Raw genomic sequence first — 18,114 nt, forward strand, 5'->3', positions numbered from 1 at the left:
CGATTTCCGCTCTAGTGACAGTAAAATTTAGTTTCCGTTCAATCCAATCCACTTATCCCTTCGGAAGTTTTTTTTCGGTAAGAACAGGTTCCACGGTTTCGATTTACTTCATTGATGTGACATTTTTTTCTTTTTTTTTCCGTCGGCACTAGTTCAGTTCTTTAATTTGAGTTAGAAAATCTGACTGCGTTTGCCCTGTAAAGAATTCCCGCTTATATTACGGTAAAAAGTACTGTATCTCAAACTTCGGGCACTTTTTACCGGAAAATCCGTTTTTACCAAAACATGTTACGGCGCAAAAAGTCTGCTATACCGTAATTTTTACAGTAATAATTACCGTAAAATCACCGAATCAATAAAAATTACATAGTAATAATTATTTAATAAAATTGAGTGAGTGTGTGAGTGATGTGAATTTTTGGCGCAATAGCCAAATCATGGCTCTTGCGCCAAAAATTCACATCACTCACTCAATTTTATTAAATAATTATTACTATGAAATTTTTACAGTAATAATTACCGTAAAATCACCAAATCACTTTTATTAGATAATTATTGCTATAAAAATTATGGTATGACATTTTACGGTAAAATGGATTTCATGGATGATGCACCTAAAGTGCAAGTACTTTACACCTTAATTTGATCCGAAAATTTTTGCAGTTTACAAAACATGCAAATTTTTAATCTTAGTGCACCATTAAACGCTACATTTGATCAAACAAATAACCCAGTGATCATATTTACTCTTAAATGAGTAAAAATATTCTATAAAAGCATTGATCACAAAGCCGGAATAGCATATATTGCTCTAAACATAAGCGTCATTTTGGATTCTAGGTAGACGGATCAGATGGTGCTCTTAACTTATCTGACGCAAAAAAAGGAAGAACAGAGTGGTCAGATTATAAGAAAGTTTTTTTTTAAAGTAAAATGAACGGGCTTATTAATATGAAGTAAAATAAAAATTGATCTATCTTTATGCGATGTAAAAAAATTTTTTTCTCTTAAATAGTATTGGGCGCTTTTATCTCTCAAATCCCACTAAATTTAAATTTTAGTGGTTTATACTATTGATGATAATAAATCACTGACGGAAATGGCTAAATAATATCGAGATATATCTCTACTTTACACATTTTGATTAATTTATCCAATAAATCAAAGTGCCGACATGAAATTTTTATTTCTTTCTAGCTTCTTTTTATACCTAAAAACGCGCCTCTATAAAACGTAAATCGATTTTGCTGTCGCCAGAAGAACTCTTTAATTTCTACTCGCCAAGACATTATTTTTAACCAGTCTAAGGAAATAAACATATAAGATTAATAAAGAATGAATAGTTAAGATATATCTTTAAGTCACCTTTTTAAAATATACCCTTTTGCTTCGCACTTTCAGGGGTTTTCATTTTAAAGGCTGAAGCAGAAAAAAAATTCTTTAAAAAAGATTGAAAAGAAAGTGGAAAGCCCTTCGACATCCGAAAGGGTTTTTTACTTTTAACTCTTTTTCTTTTTAGATTTTATTGAAAAAAAATTGCACTTACAAGAATCGTAAAAAAATAAAATTCGAGAACAGAGACAAATGCATGTGTGCACGCCATTTTAACTTTTGATTTACAAAATAATCAATCCCTCGCGGAGTTGCTTCTTTTCATTTTTCTTTAATTACCTGCATTTTTTAAAAAATTCAGTACAGATGCGATGAAAAACTAATTTTTAAAAGTATCTTTCTGCTTTTTTCAAAAAAAATCAGTATCATCAAAAAAAAATTTTTTTTTTTTTTTAAATTTCTAGCTAAGCTCTTTTTTATTAAAACGTAATTTTAAAAAGATTTTATTTAAATCTAAGCTTCTAAGGTTAATAAAAACTATTTTTATTAGCATCACTTCAATTTCTACACTGTAAAATTTATTCCTTTTGAATATTTATTGAAATTCTTTTCATCGTAATCTTTACGTAAATTGGACAAGATCAACTGACTATCAATCGTAATATACACATTATAATATCATACAATTCTATACCGATTGTACTGTGCCATTGCACAACTATATTAAAGAACATTTTAGTCTGATAGAATTAAAATGTACTATATACCAGAATCTTGTCTTAAGAAAAAGCTCTAAGTATTTTGGACAAGTTTTATTCAGGTCTCATTCTTACAATTTTATTAATTTTTATATTATGAAAACAAAAATGTTTGTCCTTTCCTTTTTGATGTGCAATAAATTTGAATTTTGAAAAGAAATAAAAATGTAAGCACCGAAAAAACATGTTTTCTTTCTTCCAAATGTGCTTTCCAGATTTATACCTTTTTCTGCAAAAAGTCAACTCTAAATTAAAATAATGCCCTATTATCGCTTTAATTAAAAATTTTCAGAAATTAATAACTGAAATAATCATAACAGTTTTGATTGCTATTTCGTGTTTATATAATCAATTAGAATACAAAATTACTATAAAAATGCTTATTTTTGGCTTTAATATCACAGGAAAAGGATTTAGCTCAGTGATTAATAGATTTAGTAAGCAAAAATAAATAAGGAGTTATATGTTAAAATCGATGAAAACTTCATTATAGAATGTAACGATATTATTTTATTGATTATTCGTATAATTCCTGAAGTGCCTGAAGTTACATTTTCTACAATATATATAAGCATTGCTGACATTTAATCCTTTCAGTGTGTGAGAAAGGCAAATTTTTGTAATGCTTTTATTTTTATGAATACGTAAATACAGAAGCCAAATGTATGTAAATGTTTGATGTGGCAAAGTACACTTGAATCTTTTGAAGAAGCAGAGCTTTTTTGCTAATTAATTCTGAAGTGTTTTATCATAAGTGTTTACCATACCCCAAAGGAATCAAAACTCATTAAAAAGCCACAGTCTCTTATTATTTATAGCTTTGATTCTTGCCAATATCTCATTTATATTTTTATCTGGAACAGACAAAATGGTCGATGAAAAATAATTTGAAATTAAAACTATGTATCTGTATTTGACATACAGACACGTATATGACATAGACAGACACGTATAAATAAAATATTTTTTGACAAATTAATTTCATGTGTTATTTAGGGGATATAACCTTTTTGTTGAACAGATATTTTTTCATTTGTTATTAAATTTCGAAAATATTGAAATCATTAGTAAAATGAAGTTTATTTGCATTACGAATTGGTTGGTTAACGTAATTTATTGGTAATCAAATGTCTGTGTATAACTTGCACACGTTTTGAGTTTACAAGGAAAAAAGGTTGTTAACCAAGAACACAAGTTATTATCCTTCCTTTTAAAATTTAAAACTGGAATAGAAGTTCAATTTTTCTTTGAATAATAGTTCTATGAAACACATGGATACTTAATATACTCTTTATGTAAAATAGGCGTCTCAAGATTACGTAATTTTCTCACTCTCTACACTTTTTTCCTCTCCTTTACCATGGTTTCGACAAATCTTGTTTCCATATGACAGTACGTTTCCGCATGGAGTTGGAATAGATTGGATTGGGGAAAGGTGGGGATCGTTTGGGGAAAAGAGTGGGGATGGAGAAAACGGGCAACCTTAAAATGCCCATTTTATTTACAAATTTTACAAGCGCGCATGAATTTATGATAGATTTAAAAGTGAAAATGGATACTTCTTATCAAATTTCTCAAGACAAGGGATTTGATTCAAAGAAAATTTAACGATTTACATCTATTTCACAAAAGGATATTTATTAAATGGTCAGATTAAAATTTAATATATTAAAACTATATAAAAATAATAATAAATAAATAAAACGATGCCCAGAGTACATTGACGGAAATAGAATTAAAAATCTGCCGCCTTTCTAATCTGTATAATATGCCGATTTTTTTTAAGCACCAATGTCAAAAAATATATAAAATAAATCTAATACATTTTCATAGACTTTTTAAAATAAATGCTCATATATATTTACAACACAGCCTAAATTTTTAACGAAATTAATATTTTTAATAATTTCTTTTTAAAAAAAAAATTTACAGTAGTAGCTATATTCTGCATTTTCATGCACTTAAAATTCCTCGAGCTAAATCAAAAATCTAATAAAATAAGTTTAAGGTGAGTATAATCCGGTTTTAATATATATATAGGGAGTGTTTGCATTCGTCAGTCAATACCGTAAATCGAAATCTGAGTTCCATTGGAATATTCAGTTGAAGCTCTTTTTTTTTCTCGAAATAAAATCCCACAAATATATTTTTCCAATGTATTTCAAAGATTCTTTTTTCTTCTATTTGCACCTGCTGGCAGAATCCACGTGAAGGCAAAATCCATGACGCGGGTTTTGTCCTCAGACTTGAATAGTTCACGAACTTCTCCTCTGCACTACTCAACAATGTCTAAGTCTGGAAAATCCGAAGAAAGAGACAAGCATATATTTTGAAAATGGAGAATATAAAAATTGAAAAGAGGGAATATAATACGTTCTTCTTTAGAGCATGCCTGCAGTCACGACATCAATACCAGAAAGAAGCTATAAAAAAAATGCACGCATGGAAATAACTAGGAGGTGATGTTTAAGCATCAAAAAATGTTTGAACCTTCTTTTGAACACTTCAGTGCAAACTTTGGAAAGTTATTGAGATGGAATTCACCAGCAAATCCTGAGATAACATCATGGAATTTGTAGTGGGAATATTTGTCGTTGATTGCGCACTAACGCAAAGGGAAAGAGAAATATGTTACTTCTCGATCAAAAATGTCCTTTTGCTTAAATATTAAACTTCTCGAGCAGGAGAGACTGATATTTGTTATAAACTGCTGTTTGTAGAAAATGCGACACCATGAAAGAATCATCAGAATCAAATGAAATTTAATGCAGATGCGACTTNAATTAATATTTTGTCTTTGAAAATTAATGGAATTTGGAAATTGAAAAGAGGGAATATAATACGTTCTTCTTTTGAACATGCCTGCAGTCACTACATCAATACCAGAAAGAAGCTGTTAAAAAAATACACGCGTGGAAATGACTAGGAGGTGATGTTTAAGGATCAAAAAATGCTTGAACCTTCTTTAGAACACTTCAGTGCAAACTTTGGAAAGTTATTGAGATGGAATTCACCAACAAATCCTAAGATAACATCATGGAATTTTTAGTGGGAATATTTGTCGTTGATTGCGCACTAACGCAAAGGGAAAGGGAAATATGTTACTTCTCGATCAGAAATATCCTTTTGCTTAAATATTAAACTTTTCGAGCAGGGGAGACTGATATTTGTTATATTTAAGGTTTTTTTTTTTGCTTCGTAACAAAAAAATTAAAAATTAATATTTAGTCTTTGGAAATTGAAAAGAGGGAATATAATACGTTCTTCTTTTGATCATGCCTGCAGTCACGACATCAATACCAGAAAGAAGCTATAAAAAAAAAATGCACGCATGGAAATGACTAGGAGGTGATGTTTAAGCATCAAAAAATGTTTGAACCTTCTTTTGAACACTTCAGTGCAAACTTTGGAAAGTTATTGAGATGGAATTCACCAGCAAATCCTGAGATAACATCATGGAATTTGTAGTGGGAATATTTGTCGTTGATTGCGCACTAACGCAAAGGGAAAGAGAAATATGTTACTTCTCGATCAAAAATGTCCTTTTGCTTAAATATTAAACTTTTCGAGCAGGAGAGACTGATATTTGTTATATTTAAGGTTTTCTTTTGCTTCGTAACAAAAAAATTAAAAATTAATATTTTGTCTTTGAAAATTAATGGAATTTGGAAATCAAAACTTCGGAAATAATGTTATTCTTGTTATTCAGGTGGCTGAAAGAAAAAATCGAAATCTTGGTAAACTTATTTATAATTTTTTTTTTTACTTATTTATAATTATAAACTAATAAATGAGTAAACTGTTATTTTTATTGATTTACATTAGGTGCAAAGATCTTTCAGCATAGATACATTTTTATAAAATATTTGTCTAAAGTATATTGTGCTTAAGATTTCTTAATTATTGCTGTCCATTTTAGAGCAGAGAATTTTTATCGATAAACGCATAGAAAATGCCGTCTATCAATTTTGTAATTTTGTTATAAGGCGCAAGATTTTTTTTTGTTATAAATAGAACTGTGATTTTAATTTATTCAGATTTGATGCAAAGATATTTCAGTGTTGATACATTTTTATAAAATACTTTCCTAAACTTTATGGTACAGTTAAAAACGAAATCGCGCTAAAGATTGATTTCTTACCTTGTTACTATGCATTTTAAAGCAAAGAATTTCTATCTATAAATCCGTAACAAATGCAATCGATTAGGCTCCAATTCTCGTAGTCTTTAAAAATTGTTTGATTTAATGATCCGTGTAACAAGAAATTTCCCCAAGTGGTTACTTGTTATATACAATTTAAGCGCTTACGTAAATAGATAAAGAAAATTATGTAAAAATATATCTAATGAATATAAGCTAAAGTAATACGTAATTAAAGTTCTAAATTTATCAAGTGCTTCCAATTTATCAAGTGCAATATTTTTAGAATAAAGTCAACGAACTTTTTATATGCCAATGAGTTAGCGTATAGACTATTTGCCGAAGTCGCAGTGCAATTTATTGTTATTTTTATCACAGCAAGTCTTAAGAAATTGAGGTGACAAACTGGATAAAAATCGGCAATTTCGACGAAAATTTCAATTTTTTTCTTTATATTTAAACTTTTGTTCATTATCTTTCTTTTTTAAATTTTTACTCTTCAATCTTTAGAATCGAAGTTGTAGTTGCTTTGTCTCTAGATGACAAATTAAACAGGATAGCAATTACTTAACATACTTTAAATGCAGTTTTAGAAAAACGTTGATTTTGAGAAAAATCTTTTTACGCTATCATACATTACAAATAAGTTTAATATAGAATTCTTTGAAACTTTGTATGAATATTTTGCATTATGTCAGTTTTTTTTTTCTTAAACTTAAAGCTAAAGCCTAAGCGTGCATTTATTATTTGTATCATGCTTTAAGTAAAAATGTTAAGAATTTTTATCTCAAAAATAAATATAAAACAATATATTTAATTTAATTGTAGATTTGAATTTTTTTTAAATATTTTAGTTCAAGACACGAGTACTATTATTGGTTTAGGAAAAAAACATACTTTGAAATTTATGCATTACAATTTGTTGTCAAGCTGTTCGCGAAATAATTTTATTTTACTTTTTACGCTCAAATTTGTCTATATTTTGAAAAAAATATTTAAAAATTTTTAAAGTTTCCTATAGATCCATACTTTTAGCTCATCTGCTTACCAAAAATAAAATTAAAAATTTTAATTCTGACAATTTAAAAAATAAACTGTACCGAACTCAATAGGGTACTTTAAGCTTGCTTAAAACGTTAAGCTTAAATTACTAACACATTAACCATGTTATCAGTATTTTATTTCCTTCTGATTTTGAGTATATCGCTAAATAAAAATTTTGCCCTATTTAACACTATTGCAAAAAATACGCAATATCCAAAATTGCAAAAATCCAAATATTGCAGGTGGAGGCTGCTTCAATGGTGACTTTCGAGCGTATAGCTATTGACCAGCACCGGTGTTCAGTAATGCATTTCCTTTTGTTACTTGCATCCCCTAAGTTGGACTCCGTGGTGGGTGGTGCAGTTGATAGTGGAAGTTGATTAATTTTTTCTATGGCTGAAAATGAAGAGATGGTTTTCAATTCTGCACACCGAAACAAAAGCGGAACAAGTTCCTCACCCAGCTTCAATCTTGCTAAATGCTTAAATTATGACCCAACTGAAGCAAAATTTCTCATACTAAGCTCTACGGAAAGAAAACTATCATCTATGTCACCATTTTTAGTTCAAAAATCACTGGAAACAAACATTGGTAATCCTAAAAATGTCAAACAGATGCCATCTGGAGATTTATTAATTGAAACAAATTCCAAGAAACAAACTGCTTCACTTTTGAAATTAACTCAACTCGGAAACGTTAAAATCACAGTAATCCCCCACAACACTCTAAACATATCCAAAGGCGTCATTTCTGATAAGACATTGCAATCACTCCCAATTTCTGAAATAATCGAAGGTCTCTCCAGTCAAGGAGTTATCGATGCTCGGCATATAACCATAAAAAAAGGTCCAGATACAATTACCACTCAACACATAATCTTAACATTCAACACTTCTACACTACCTGATGATATTAAGGCAGGGTACCGAAACTGTAAAGTTCGCCCATACATTCCCAATCCCCTCCGATGCTTTAAATGCCAAAAATTCGGTCATTCCACCAACAACTGCAGAGGAAAAGAGACTTGTTCTCGCTGCAGTGAAACCGGTCACACTTTTAAAACCTGTAATCAGCCAGAAAAATGTATGAACTGTTCCGAATCTCATTCTGGAAATTCCCGCCAATGTCCTAAATGGAAACAAGAAAAACAAATACTAAATATTAAAGTAATGCAAAAATTGTCATATTTTGAAGCCAAAAGTAAATTTTTAAGCTCACAACCTAGACTTAATGTTTCATATTCTTCAGTGGTAAAAACTTCAAAAACAACTAAATCCATAGGTATACAGACTGACAATAGTGAATCTGAACTTCGAAATACAAAACTTACCATATCACCCAAATGTTCAAAATCTCTGACAACAACCCCTTCTCAGACTTCCAATACGTTAAAATCCAAAACTGTACAGCTTTCTCAGCAATCCAAAGCAAACCTAAATATGTATCTAAAAGCAGCCAAAATCGTTTTAACAAAAACCGGAAAAAAACTACCAAGCAACAACAGGATCAGCTTTCATCTCATACAATGATTACAGACGACGAGAATTGCTCAGATGCTTCTCAAAACTCCCAAATGCAAATAGAAAAAGGGATGGAAACTCCAGAAAACCTGAAACCCAAAAACATTAAAAATAAAAATAATGGCCGATAAACTCATATCGTGGAATTGTCGTGGGTTTTTTGTTAATTTTCCAGATATCAAAAATTTAATTGAAAAACATAATCCCGTTTGTTTCGCACTTCAGGATACATTTTTGAAACCTAACCACAAAGCTAATATACAAAAATATTCTCATCTAAGGAAAGATTTTATTGATGGAAATAAGGCATGCGAAGGTGTATCTCTCTTGATTTCAAAAAGTTATCCATTTTCACCTGCTCCATTGACAACTACCTTGCAAGCAGTAGCAGCACAAGTTACATTTCAATCAAAACTCATCACAATATGCAGTCTGTACCTTCCACCAAACCAGTCAATATTGTAATCAGATCTAAACAAACTAATAGCTGAACTACCGCAACCATTTATAATCACAGGTGATCTAAATGGGCATAGCATAACTTGGGGAAGTGATACTACAAATTCTCGCGGGAATCAAACAGAAACATTAATAGACGACCACCAACTCTGTATACTAAATACTGATGAAAAAAACACATTTCCACTTTCCATCTCGTACATTCCCTTCCATTGATTTGACGCTGTGTTCACCACGCATTTATACCTTATTAAAATTTTTTGCTTGGAATGACCTTTATCATAGCGACCATTTTCCACTAATCGTCAATATTTTGAAACCTGGAAATACGAATACAGTGCACTCTCCTAGACTGCAAACACACTTAGCAAACTGGTCACTTTTTCAAGAGTCCCTAACATTCGACGAAGAAATCGTTTATAATGGTAACATTGAAGAAGCTGCACAACATATTACAAATTCTCTAATAACCGCACCTGAAAATTCCATTCCACGTACTTCAAATAATTTACCTAAATACCCAAAACCATGGTGGAACGAAGAATGCAGACAAACTCACAAAGCACAAAGACGAGCCTGGAGAATATTCCGCAGATACCCAACTGTTGAAAATTTAATTCTGCTCAAAAAATCCCGTGCTCTTGCAAGGAAAACTAGAAGGCAAAGCCAAAGAGAATCTTGGATTAAATATATAAGTACCATAAATAACAATACGAAAGCAAAAGAAATTTGGACTAAAATAAAAAAAATATCTGGACACTACAACCCTTTACCTATTACGCATCTTGAAGTAAATGGAAATAAAATAACAGAGATTAAAGAAATAGCAAATACTTTAGCTGAAAGTTTTTCCCGAGCCTCTAGTACAGAAAATTACTCTCAAACTTTCCAAAAATACAAAACTCTGAACTGAGAAAAATGTACTTAAACCCTCTGTTGAGCCGCATAATGACTACAATTCTCCTCTAACAATAACTGAATTAAAATCTGCTGTTAATAAATGTAAAGAAACATCTCCAGGGCCCGACAAAATTCACATTAGTATGTTTAAATATCTCTCTGATACGCATTTGGAAATAATTTTAAAACTGTTTAATAGAGTTTGGCTCAATAGACAATTCCCATCAATATGGAGAAAATCATATATAGTTGCCATTCCTAAACCAGGTAAGAACCCTATTCATCTTACTAATTACCGACCAATCGCTCTTACTAGTTGTCTTTGCAATCTTTTAGAGAGAATAATAAACACAAGGTTAATATATTTATTGGAATCTCGTTGCATATTATCTAAGAGACAAAGCGGATTTCGCAAATGTAATTCAACTATTGACAATCTAATGCTTTTAGAAACTGATATACGTGAAGCATTTTTAAAAAGGCAACATCTTGTGACAATATTTTTTGATATTGAGAAAGCGTACGATCGAACGTGGAGATATGGTATTTTAAGGGACCTTTTAAATTATGACATTAATGGAAATATGTTTTATTTTATTAATAACTTTTTAACAGACAGGACATTTCAAGTTAGAATGAATAACACTTTATCTGACACCCTTAATCAAGAAGAAGGTGTTCCTCAAGGTAGTGTCATTAGTGTAACCTTATTTCTTATAAAAATTAACGATATTTTAACTACATTACCACCTACAGTGGATGGCAGGTTACTCGTTGATGATCTGCGAATCTCATGTAAAGCGCCTCATATGCACACTATCGAAAGACAATTGCAGCTCGCTATTAATAAATTATCCCAATGGGCTGAATTAACTGGTTTTAATTATTCAACAACTAAGACAACGAGTATACACTTTTGTCGATGACGAGGGCTCTATCCCGATCCTGAACTATATCTCAAGAACTTCCGTATTCCCGTTTTAAGCGAAGCAAAATTTCTTGGTTTGATCTTGGACTCTAAACTCACTTTTGCATCTCATATTAAACACTTAAGAAAAACCTGTGGACTAAGATTAAATTTACTTAAAGTTTTGACAAACTCTTCTTGGGGTGCAGATACAGGTGCTATGCTCAAAATTTACAAATGTATCATTCGATCTAAACTTGACTATGGTTGCGTTGTCTATGGATCAGCCAGAAAATCTGTTCTTAAATATCTTGACACTATCCATAATTCCGGCATACGCATAGCAACAGGAGCATTTCGCACATCGCCCATAAAAAGTCTATACGTTCTATGTGATGAACCAACTCTTGCTCAGCGACGGAATAAGTTAACATTGAGATACTATTTTCATATCAAAAGCCATCATACACATCCCATGTTTTATCATGTTTCAACTCCATTTTATGAAAGATTGTTTAGCAACAGACCCTCTGCAATACCGACTTTTGGTTTGAGAGTAAGAAAGCTTTTATCTGACCTAAACCTGGAGGATTTTAGTATTTTACCTGCATATGAATTAAGGCCACCATGGGAAGCCATTTCCTTCCAAACTATTGATATTTTTAACAATTTGACAAAACATTTACCTACAAATTTTTAATGCACACCGAGAACAATATACAGATTTTAATTTCCTTTTTACAGATGGCTCTAAAAGCCATGACCATGTTGCAAGCGCTGCTGTTACCCCTATCTCTACAATATCTGAAAAATTACATTCGCAATGCTCCGTATTTACATCTGAATGCCATGCAATTTATCTGGCCCTCCAATATATTTCCTCTCAAAGTATTAAAAAATGGTTAATATACTCAGATTCAAAAAGTTGCCTCGTTGCCTTACAAAAGAAAGAAAGAAATTCGCATTCCATTATAAATAATATTTTAAACTTATACAACACTTTACTCCTGAAAGAATATGAAATAATCTTCTGTTGGGTACCAGGCCATGCTGGCATTTCAGGTAATGAAACAGCAGACTACGTAGCTAAGTCAACTAACAATATAACAAACAACCCACTTACTTACACAGATATCAAAAATGCGATAGACAATAAACAGTATTTACACTGGCAAAATGATTGGGAAAATGAAATAAGTAATAAATTACACGACATTAAACCTTCTATAGAATCTTATAAAAGTCTAAACTTAAGTCGAAGGCAGGAAGTAATATTAAATCGTTTGCGCATCGGTCACTCTCGAATAACTCATAAACATCTTTTATTAAATGAACCTGCACCCGAATGTTCTCACTGTAGGGAACCGCTCACTATTAAACATATTTTAATCAAGTGTAACAAATTTAAAACACAGAGACAACGCCATTTTGGTAGCTGTAATCCATTATTGACTTTTTTAATTGGGGATAAACCACACAATAACATTTTTAACTATTTAAGGGACATTGGTTTTTACAAATCAATTTAGCTTTAACTTATAAAATAATGTTTCTTTTAAAGCAAGTTGTAGGTGCGGTATGGCCAAAAGTGGCTTTTGCGCCAATAATTCTAAACAAACAAACCAAATATTGCAGAAATATTGCAAATATTGCCAATATTCAAATATTGCAAAAATCCAGCATTTATTCTCATATGATCTTGCGTTTTAAAGCATGCATTAAGAACAAGCCAATTAACTCTTCAAATAAACACGATTCTACGTCCCCGAAGTGGTACAATAATTCCAACCTCTTTTGTTTGAGTATCAGTAAAGTTATAGTACCTATCATTTGAGCAACGTAGCTAGTTATACCGTTTAAGTTTGCCTTATCAGTAGTTAATACTCTTTTGCCATTAAATTTTACTCACATCCCGTGAGATCACATCAACACTGAACTCTTGTTAACTATCTAAATTCGTAGATTAAATGGATTGAACATCAATACTTAAATGATTTACCAAATGCTTGGAGTGGATTAGACATTTGTAGTTCGTACCCCTAAAATCAAAAACTGACCTATATTTCTATCTATCTTTTTTTCAAGAGAACACTTTGAAGCTATGTAAAATAAGCTATAGAATATCAGTCATAAAGAAACTTTTTATCAGCAATAATTAATTTTTAATTTTGGATCTTGAGGAAAAATAATTAAATACTTTGATAAAAACTAACCCCTAAAAGCGCTGGGACTTGATTTAGCAAGAGAATCTGCAGAAAATTAAACAGCAAAATAAAACCAACTATTAATCCGCATTAATTTATTAGGTTCACTTGTTCCTCGTTGATATGGATTAGTTCTAAATCCTCTTCTGCCTCAAAACGGTCCGTCAGAATAATTAATTTCTTCGAAAAGCTCTATTTGATTATTTTTGCGAACAACTTTTGTCGAGAGTTATTATTCCATAATCTAATTACATTACTTCAAACATTCATTATCTGAACTAAAATTGCAATGTTTTAAAAAGTCTTTAAAAATATTGTACCTTGGGAAATGATAAAAAATATAATTTTTGAGTATTGCAACTATCATTGTTGCTGTGAATTAAAGGTTTCTAATGCAGTTTCTTCATTTATTTAGAATTAAACTCTTAGTTGTTTACAATTTACGATGTTTTTTTTTTAAAGAAAATTGAACAAAAATACAAAATATAGAAAGATGATAAATGGGGAAAAAAATTTTCTAATAATCGATAATACATAAAGTTTTCTTTTATTGGTGTACAGAGAAAAAGGGGAAAAATAAAGAAGAAAATATAAAGATTTATTATAAACTTACTATAACTAGTATACTTGTTATAAATAAAATATGAGAATTATTTTTTCTAGTTTTTCGAAAATATTTAGTTATGTTAGCTTTATTGTAGCTAACATTTGTCTGATAATAATTTTATTGGTTAAAATTGCTTACATTTTCAGTGACTTTTGCATTTACAACAATCATTGATCAAAAGAAATTCAGATTGCAAGTCTACTAACTGCACATTTTAAAAAAAAATCTTACTTTTTTTTATTAGTTCAATTTTATTTAAGAACAACGTTAGTTTGCCTTTTAATAGCATCTACTATCATGTTTTAGTGTCATATCAAATTCAAAGATAAAGATATAATCATAATATTTGTAGTGGGAATATTTATCGTTAATTGCGAGTAAACTCAAAAGAAATTAGATACTTCTCAATCAAAAATATTCTTATTTGCAAAAGATAATTTTTTTCTTCCTTCACAGCTTTTCTTATGCTAATATTAGCTTTTCATCACCTTATTTGAAATTTAAATTGTACATGAGTGTTTTATTATTTCAACTTCTAAAAGATCGCTTTATCAATTTTATGTACTTTAATGAAGACATATTTTTATTATGTATCTTTGTATTTATCGTAAAGCCTACTGCTTGGCACTTATATATTCTTTTAAATCTTGTTCTATTAAATCTTGCATTTGATTCAATTCTTTCCATGCATAATCTAAGCTGTATTTAGAGGGTTTCGAATCTGATCTACTAATATTATTTAATAAAAAAGGCATAGAATTAACTTAAAATATACGTTTACAAAGCAGTAAGAAAGAATTAATCAGTGTTACTAAAAAGAATCAGGTTTGAATTTCTTTAGACGTGTGAGGAATCCTTAATTTTTAAATTTTAAATGCTCATCGTAAACTAGAAAAGAGACAGAACTTTTGACAATTTTAAAATACCTAGTTGTTTATATCAATTTCATTTTCTATAATTTTAACCTTAAAGGGATTATGTGCCAAAGGAAATATAGATTATGTCACAAAAATATTTTTCGGCTTCTGAAAGACAAACTGGTCTTGTGGATCTGAACCATCCGAAAACAATATCAATCGATCTAAAGTCTTGAATAACCGATTTGCAATTTTACTTAGAAAAATGTAATAGTGGAAACGAAAATGACACAAATTCTGATAATTTAATAATGTTGTAACCGCTATGTCCTTTCGTGATAAAAAATATACAGGTTGTTCTGGAAAAGACAACCTGCTTTCAAAATTAAATATCTTGGCCACAAAGACTGATTGAGATATTGGCCAAGCAGTATGTTCAAAGCCAAAGCTCTGAATAGTTTTATTGAAATTTTAGAATTAGTTACAAAAGTTGCTAACAGATGGCGGAACAAGTTGCAATTGCAAAATTCCTCTAAGTAGTGCTTCAATGCTGCTTCAACTATGTATATTGCTTTTGATTTGTTTTTTAAAAAAACGTTTGTTTGTCCTTTTCTAAACCTTGTACCATTAAACACCACATTCAATTCAATGCTGCTACAGGACTTCTGTGCTTAATTTTCTAGATACCAGGTATTCGTATGAAACCTTAACAGATTTATAAAAATCAAAATGCTATCTTAAAAAAAGAAATTTCCTACTCAATAACGTAACTTTCCTATCACTATTACATTTTCTTATCGAACTTTAAGCCTTGATGAATTTAAATTGTGACTTCCTGAGGGTAAACTATTAAAATATACAGAAATATAAATTGCATATTTTTAGAGCTCATTTACAAAAAAATGTTTAATATTAGTACTTTTAAATGATAATAAAACAGTAGAAACATTTTATTTATTTTGAAAATTATATTTATGACTAAAAGGTTCAGTGGTCCTTAACTTTTAATTATAAATTTATAACATGTTAGAGGTATTGTTTAACGTGCCCTCGAGAATACATGTAGTTCCGAACAATCTTCATTTTGTAAAAATACAGAATAGAGTATTCCTTTTTTTAAAGCAAAACAGGCAATTATAAAAATTGCTATATTTATAATGTATGCCTTTGTTTCAATTTGCTATGTATTTTAATTTAAATATCTTTGTGCAAACATACTTTGAGAAAAATGTTTTTGAAAAAAAAACATTTTTACATTTTAATTCCGTCCTAATTAAATAAACATGATAAAATATATTGTCCTCTGAATATAACAATAATAAATATATATTAAACTATATTAAACATTGAATCATTTTTTTTATATCGGAGTTGTATAAAATTCTTATTTTATAATAAAAACAAGATAGATAAAACTGCAAATTTCATTTAAATAAATATTTCTATTATTATTATTTAGTTAAAAATATCTAAATCCGGAGAGAATTGAATACAGATTTGTTTAAATAGAATGGAAATATTGTATTTCGTGCATTTTATTTTAAAATAACATATTTTTTCTCTTTTAGTGTAAAAGTTATTATATTTTTATGCTTTATTTTATTCATGAATTGCTTTATTGTTAACTAACTAAAATGATATCGAGGAACTTGCTTTCTTTTTTCTACTATATATCCTTAAAAATAGCATAGATATAAAAGTCCTTTTGGCAGTTAAATAATATGTGATAAGAATTTTTTTAAAATTAATAAAATATTAAGAGGAATACCCGAGTAAGTAAATGTAAACAAAAGTTTGCGAAATTCCTAGTAAATAAGAGCATAAATGCTTTTATCCATTATGAATTGCTTATACATAAATGCATAAAAACATTTATAAATAAGCAAAGTATAACAGTATTCTGTAAATAGATGGTCAGTTGCTCAACAATAATTTATTTTTACTTTTTACTCGTTTTAGTCGTTCTACTAACTTCAACTAATTAGTCAAAAGAATGTTAAGTAGATTCGTAAAACAATTCAAAATAAATTTGTTTTCATTCTTTCGGTAGATAGGAATACTTTTTTTATTGATATTTCTTCATTTTATGGAGAAAATTTCTATTTATAGGAAAAATTTCTGTTTTTGGAAATTATGTGATCTTTTAAATCATTTCTTATCAGAAAAAATTACAACTTAGATACCATAGATATTTGTGATATACTACAGAAATATATGTAGATATTAATATTAGAGATTAAGTACAAAATCAAAAAGTATTCTAGCATAAAAATTGTCCCATTAAAAAAAAAAAAACATTTCGTATAATGTACTTTTCAGGAAGTAGAATAATATGGAAAGCATCCCTCCGAATAAAATTTTTATAACATGAGATATTTTCTTTTTGTTTATTTATTTCTATCTTTATTTTAAAGTTTAGAATCTGATATACAGCTTGGATTTTTAAAAAAATTGAAACATTGGAGTTAATTTATATAATGAAATAGCAATTAAATAGCTTAAAAATTTTTTTTTATAAAGTCGTGTCAGAAATTCTGAAATTATGCAATTCGTACTAATGATCACAAATACTATAAAAGAACGATTCTTCCAGTAACTACGAGATAATTAGGTTTTAACCTTATAATTATAATTAATTCATCATTCGATGTAACGAAAAAAAGATTTAAGTACATTCATTAAGAAAACAGGACTTTATTAAATTTAATTCTAATTAAACCCAATTTTTTATTCTTGTGTTCAAATATAGCATATAATTAACTTGTCTAAGTAGGCTAATTATTGTATTGAGTAGTATGAAATCTTTTGGAATTGAGTACTAAGATTATTTATTAGAAGATTATTTATTTGATTTTAAATATTCTAACTATAGTTGTTTAATATCATTAGTAAACTAGATATTTGATCAGATATTAGATAATATCTGATTTTTTTTAATTAGTATTTTTTTAAAAATATAGCAATAATAAAATGTGCGTTACTAAAAATATTTAAGTTTTTCAAGATATATTTACTTGATTGAAAGTGTAAAAACGACAGAGGGGAGAAAATAAGATTAGCAGTTAAACTTTATAAACGTTTTACTTGAATTGTTGTTACATTTGCAATAATTTTTCAAATATTTTTTAAGCGAATTGCTACTGACGTTTTAATGCATAAAATAAATTTTAATGATAAGTTTTTCTATAAACTAAGAGTATCGCACATTTTTCTTTTAAATTATTTATAAAGTTTTGTATGGCCATCGGGGAATGACATTTGACAAATGCAACGATTGAATCGTTTTACTCACAATTCATCACATTTTAATACTTTGTCCATTTTTTAACCGGCTTCATCTCATCTTTTTTCGTAGCTCCATTTTATGCATAAAAGACTTGTTAGA

General features: G+C 29.2%; 2 protein-coding genes across 4 annotated transcripts in view; both read left to right on the forward strand.

Moving 5' to 3' along the window:
* The window catches only part of LOC107455346 (atrial natriuretic peptide-converting enzyme), a 396,108-nt gene that overhangs the window by 85,979 nt on the left and 292,015 nt on the right, over positions 1-18,114 (forward strand). The window lies entirely within an intron of this gene.
* Positions 7,668-8,804, forward strand: LOC139427274 (uncharacterized). The gene has a single exon (XM_071188333.1). It carries the CDS (start codon positions 7,668-7,670, stop codon positions 8,802-8,804), a length of 1,137 nt encoding a protein of 378 aa, XP_071044434.1.

The sequence above is a fragment of the Parasteatoda tepidariorum genome, chromosome X2, assembly GCF_043381705.1.
Source record: "Parasteatoda tepidariorum isolate YZ-2023 chromosome X2, CAS_Ptep_4.0, whole genome shotgun sequence".
Taxonomy (NCBI): domain Eukaryota; kingdom Metazoa; phylum Arthropoda; class Arachnida; order Araneae; family Theridiidae; genus Parasteatoda; species Parasteatoda tepidariorum.